The sequence below is a fragment of the Crocuta crocuta genome, unplaced genomic scaffold (genome assembly GCF_008692635.1).
Source record: "Crocuta crocuta isolate KB4526 unplaced genomic scaffold, BGI_CrCroc_1.0 scaffold20, whole genome shotgun sequence".
Taxonomy (NCBI): Eukaryota; Metazoa; Chordata; class Mammalia; order Carnivora; family Hyaenidae; genus Crocuta; species Crocuta crocuta.
The window spans coordinates 5,922,473-5,928,707 of NW_027527932.1; the positions used below are offsets into that span (position 1 = coordinate 5,922,473).

The window sequence follows — 6,235 nt, forward strand, 5'->3', positions numbered from 1 at the left end:
CTCGCACACCCCGGGCCGGGCCTGCGCTGCGGCTGCGCGTGGGGCGCGGAGGGGAGGCGCACAGGGAGCAGCTCCATCCGCCTCCTCGCCTCTCCTCTCGGGCTGCAGGGGAACAGAGCTCTGTGCTCGGTCAGGTGACATGAAAGGTGAAAACAGTAGCTCTCAAATTACGTTTAACCTCAACGAGCAAAGGTCACGAAGGGGTGTGCAAAGCAGCGGCTCCCGAGGCTGCACGCGTGCGCGCACGCAGTGGCTCAAGCGGGGCCCCTTTTAATCCCACACGGGTTTTCCACGCCGTTTCTGGCATCAAGCACCGGCCCGCAGGACACCAGAGCGCCTTTGTGTCCCTTGCTGACACTCCGGCATTGTGTTTTTCTACCCATTAACCGAGGATAAATGACCTAGATATTCTGCCTATTAAAGCCTCATTTTTCTTTTGCCCTTTTGTTCTTTAGTGTACCACATTATCAGACGCTGCACACATTTTACAGTACTCTCGGTCTCAGATGCCCTTTTGAGGGAGTAATAGGAGGTTTTTGTGTGTGCTTCTGTGGAGATATCTGGAGTGGAATTATGTGAAGGTAATTTAAGGTTTTCCCCCCCCCGTCTAGTCTGCAGACAATCAGTTTAGCATATTACTAACGGCTCATCTAGGATAAGAGGATATATCAAGAAACCGTACAAAGGCCAGAATGCTGTATTTGCATCTATTGCGAATACAAAAAATAGAGTGAACACCAGTTCCCCTACGTACTACATTCTATAATTACATCTCTGCATATCATGGGTCACTTTTATTAAAAGCATCATTACTACAGTTGGCAGCAATTTACATTTTATCTTACATGATAGCAGTTTTCAAAGGAAAAAATAAAAGGACATCACAACAAAGAAAAACAATACATTTACAAAGTCATGTCTGTAAACTTCAAGGCTAGTTTAGAGCTGAGGTAATGCTGTTTTAGCTTTGTGGCTAAAGTAACAAAGTCCTTTAATTTAAAAAAGGTACCTGATTCTCTCTTCTCTCACTCTTTATTTATCTATTTATTTTTGTTTATACCAGTGCATTCCAAGACCACGAGACAATGGAACTGTAGTTCTATCTGGCAAGAACCCTCCCAGTAGGTTAATTTCCAAAGGGACCCTTCACATTCAACAGCTGCCTTATTATTGCTGCGCCTCGGGACAGAGACGTTCACACTAAGGTGGAGATTGTCAGAGTGTATGGATGTGTGTGGATGCGCGAGTGTGGGAACCCCCGTACAGTCAAAAGGGAAACAAATGAGCAAGTATGATATGTATGGTAAATTTCATCTTGACCTTCACAGCAAAAAAAAAAAAAAAAATTAAAATTAAAAAATTAAATATATAACTTCATACTTCCTTTGAGCAGCACTTCCTTCCATTAGTGCCACTCAGTTACAAATTGCTCTTTATTATAATACCAATGGTACCAAAAGGAAAAAAAAAAAAAAGAAAGAAGAAGCAGAGCATTATGCAAGTTTCCTTAAAAAGACATGATCACCTCTCAAATTTCATCTCTCCTAGGGATAATAAATAATGCACTGCACAATACTTAATGACCAAGATACCTTTTGACACACCTGTATAACATGACTTGGACTTTTTTTTTTCTTTTTCTTTTTTGCTACACTATGTTACAGAACAGCTTATAAAACTAGGTATGAACATTAACTGTGAGTGTAAACAGTAGGACTACCACTTGTCAAAAGTTTTAAACACTGGAACCGGACCGGGTCCTGGCTACTCGTCGTTCTCGTTGGTTTCCAGTTCGTCCCCCCCGTCGAGCGAGTCCAGCTCCTCCCCCTGCGCCCCCTCGTCCTCGAACGCGGGGGGCCCCGCGGTCTTCTCCGGGCTCTCGTCGGCGTCGCTGGCGTCCAGCGCCTCCTCCTCCGGGAAGGCGGCGCCCTCGGCCTTGTCGGGGCCCTTGTCGTCGCCGGCGCCCACGGCGTTCTGCAGTCCGGCCAGGGCGGGGAAGCCGGGCAGCGTCAGCCCGCCCAGCCCCGGAGGTAGAAACATGGACGGGTAGAAGAGCCCGGGCGCCACGGTGGACAGGAGGAAGGGGTTGAAGGTGAGGGGGCTGGACGGCAGCGCGGCNGGGGTTCTTGGGGTCCCCCCCCGCCGCGGCGGCCGTCGCCAGGCCCGGGGGGAAGCCCATGAGCCCCGCCAGCTGGAGGGACTGGAGGCTCTGCAGGTTCTGGAGGCTCGTGAGGTCCATGCCGGCGAACAGGCTGTTCACCAGCAGCGGGTTGATGCCGGAGGTGGAGGCCGCCGCGGCCGCCCTGGCCATCTCGCTCTTGGGCCTCCGCCCTCTCCTGCTCGCTCCTTCCCCCCGCACCACGGGGCCGGTGAGAAGGCGGTCGAACATCGACTCGGGAACAAAACCCTGAAGCAAACGGGGACAGGCAGACAGCGGCGGTGAGCGGCGCGAACGGAAACGTAATTTCAGGGTGGGCCTCTGACGCACGCACCATCGCCGCTCCGGGTGGAAACGCGTCAGCAAGGATTTCCGCCCCAAAAGCTCACCGGTGAAACTTAGGAGAGCCCAGATTCTATCGGTTGGCACTAGGTCACCTCACGGAATTAGGCTGGGCTGCAGAAAAACGGTTAAAGGCTACTCTCCCGGTGAGGTGAATGTGTTAAGACTGGTCGAACTGTACGCCAACAGGAAAATAGGAAATTGTACTGTGTACTTTCAACAAGTAAACAAACAAACAAAAAAATCCAGACATTAACAAACTGACTTTTTTAAAGAAGCTAAAACGGGAAAAAAATTTTAGGCAAAGTGGTATTCTTTACTTTAAAATCAAAATTCCCAGTTAATCTTAGTGATCTCGACCACCATGAATTCCAACCTACAGGTGAGCTGCTAATAACCAGGTGTACCCGGGGCATTCTGCCCTGTAGTAGTAAGTCTACCTCCAAGACCGTGAACGTGTATTCCTCTGCACTCCTTTTAAATCAGCTGTCAAACGACTCTACTTTGGATTACTGATATACCAATAGGAGAAACGATGATTTATTATGTCAATTCTTTTAAGCTAAGAATAACTTATGACTGAATAATTAATGGTCAACAGAAAATGAAGAAAAGCCCAGGACAACAGTTTTGTACAAACACCTTTCCTGACGGAAGTGCCGAGTTGGTACTTACAGACTGCTTCACTATCTCAGTCCAGTCTGGAGCGACTGCAAATTCAGGGTTCTCTTCCAGCCACCTGGGCAGGTCCTTCATCGGAGGTGCCATAGCTCCACCCATCTGAGGAGAGGCATTTGGAAAATGATCTAAAAGCACGCACATCACCCCCCACGTTCCCCCATATGCACGCACATATCCTATACAGATATTCTAGAAGAAACAGGATTGTTTTTTCCTTAAAAGGATGTCAGGACAAAATGCTGCTTTCTGGGATAAGAAATCACACACAGAGATCATTTCCCTTTCCCAAACATTCACCTTCTTTCCATTTCGTTTATTGACAACAGGCACCCTTTCTTCTCCTGTCAAAGTGTTTATATCCAGTTTATTAGGGTTTCGACATCTATGTCGTTTCTGTTTCGGTTTCTGAAATGAGGAAAACAGCACATCCGCATTCTTCTGCAAAAAAAAAAAACCCAAAATACATTTTAGTAAAACTGTATTTAGTAATTACTCTTTCCTGAATGACAAAGAGAATAGTCAAGCTATTTTCTTTTTCTTTCTTTTTTTTTTTTTTAAAAATCTCTATGCCCAATGTGGAGCTCGAACTCATGATCCGGGGATCAAGAGTTGCACACGCTACCAACTGAGGCAGGCAGGTGCCCTAAGTCATGCCATTTTCAATTACTTTGGAAGTTTCAGGCATCATTTCAGTTATCAGAAACCATACTTTTCTTTAAAAAGAAAAACTCCTATTTTTCTCTTTGTACATTAAGGACCTAGACACACATGTAAGCTGAAAATCTGCTTTTCCTTTTGTCTATCACTGACCCCGTGTAAAGCCTTTTCTTCAAATGTTTAACTAAGTCACAGTATTTTTAAAGGAAACTTTCTCAAGTACCCTTACTCATTTCTACTCAGTGACTTGGACGGACACAGAGATGACGTCATGTCTACGACACAGACTAGACACGAACAGGAGCAACTCAGGGATAAAAGGACTCATGCAGGAGGGGACATTCTGAATGGCAAGGACTCAACTCAAGCTGAACTCAACAAAAAAAATGTGAAATCCTACACTCAAGTTTAAAAAAAAAAAACCAGGCACTAAGTACACAGGAGGTAAAAGGTTTGCGCCACTAGCTAACAAGCAGTTTATGCGACAGATCACCTAGAGATACTGTTTAATGTTTATTGTAAGGCGCAAGTGTTAGTTGTTTGAAAGAGAAGCTCATAAAGTCTGGGGCTGTATTAGCCTGTCAAATTTCTGCAGGTAACAGCTTCAGAGTCCTCTGTGCTCGCCAGACCTGGTCTGATCCAATTAAAGTGCATTCGTGAGTGTCATCCTGCTAATGAGACCACCTGAAAACCAGGCCATGTAAAGACTAACTGAAGAACTCATGTCTTGTCTGGTGGAAGGAGAAAGGAAGGAAGTGCGTAATTGGCATCTTCAAGTAACTACAAGGTTTCCTTTCTGACTTGAAGTTAGTTTTTCTAACATAAAACACACAGTGGCAGATACCGGGGAACGTTCGCGATGAGGAGACAGTCAAGCAAGAGGCAGAAGGACCAAAAGAATTTCTGTGTTCTACGGGACGATCGTGGGGGCTATCCTCCCCGGACTCCTCCCCACCAAACTCGGTAGTACTTACTGGTACATAACTTGGCATGTCAACAGTGTAAGTAGGATGCAGCTTCAGCCATTCAACTAAGTCCTTGTTTTTTGGAGCGTCCTCCCCCACCAGCCTAGTCCCGTCTTCAAGATTTATCACAGGGATCCGTGTGTCTGGGTCCAGCTGTCCAGGAGAAGGAATGTTTCTTGTAGGTGGGGTCTCTATATCTTCTTCAAAAGCTTTGGTCACCTCAGCATCCTCCTGCAGAGAGTTGACAGTGGTCTGAATTCTCCTAGGATGACCGGTTCCAGAAAGGTCTTATCCCAAGAAAATGCTATCCTAGCATAATGGATCTTTGACCAAAAGGGGGGAAAAGTTACCTGAAACACTGTCAGTTTGGGAACAGCTATGAAGTTAGAAGATGAAACTTTAACATCACTGTCCACACTGCAGAATTAGTAATTAGGGAGGAAATTCACTGTGCACCAGTGCTCCATGTCTGAGATCTTACACAAGCCACTAGGGCACGGACGGTGTAGTCTGAGCTTGACGTGCGTGAAGGGTGGCCTCTCAATCTCTCTTGGGATCTCAGGATAACATCATTAAAGAAATTAAAACTGAAGGAATGTTCCAGCAGCCATCTTGTGCATAGCTTTTTGGCACTCTCTGAACCGTACAATTTTATTGGTAGTACGATATTTTGCAGCAGGCATGTGGGGCAACACTGAAAATATTACACTGAACGGACACCTGTTCTCTACCACCATCCGACCAGTGGTCCTCACACTGTTACTCCAACCCCCAGACAACTTCTCTGGCAGCCCACCTGTCTATTCCTGCTGCTCCTACTTTGGTCCAGGTCTTCGCTACTGCCCCCACCCCCCATCACTGTGACATTCCCAAAGGGTCTCCCTGATTCTCGTTCCGCTCTTCTTTACTCAGACTGCCACGCTGCTGTACTACAGTCGGTTTTCTAAAATGCACTCTTCCTAGTTCGAGACTATTCTAAACTACTTAGGTGACTGAATCCCCATCGCCTTCAGGATAAAATCCAGCTTCTTTAGTACGGAAGTCAAGGCCCTCCGCGGTTTATATCCTACCTGGCATCCAAGCTCACTTCTGTTGAACTCCACCTCCTCATCGGACTCCCCTGCTGCCGATGACTTTCAGTTTAGCAAACCTGGAAGGCTGTCTCTAGCCTCAGTCCCTTTGCACGTTTTCTCCCTGCAATCTCTTTTCAAATGACGAAGGCCTACACAATCTCCAAAACTTAACCGAAGTAGGACCATGCCTAAGGAAACCTCCTCATCTGTTTCTCCCCATAACCTCCTCCTCCTCCTACCATTCTTCCCTTGGGCTCACAAAGTACCCCAGGCACGCCTCACAGCTATGATGCATGATTATTTACCAGCCGCTCATCTTAACCACTGAGTTTTCCAATGCAAGCACTTGTTATGCGCTT

The 6,235-nt window shown here is 46.7% G+C and overlaps 1 protein-coding gene across 1 annotated transcript in view; it reads right to left on the reverse strand.

The window, feature by feature from the left end:
• Positions 1 to 679: 679 nt before the first annotated feature.
• Positions 680 to 6,235, reverse strand: part of CHD7 (chromodomain helicase DNA binding protein 7) — a 174,955-nt gene continuing 169,399 nt past the window's right edge. Inside the window, 5 exon segments of the mRNA XM_077751816.1 lie at positions 680 to 2,119; positions 2,121 to 2,407; positions 3,176 to 3,280; positions 3,479 to 3,619; positions 4,813 to 5,034. Of these exon segments, the coding sequence (XP_077607942.1) occupies positions 1,765 to 2,119; positions 2,121 to 2,407; positions 3,176 to 3,280; positions 3,479 to 3,619; positions 4,813 to 5,034 (1,110 nt within the window). The 3' untranslated portion in view covers positions 680 to 1,764.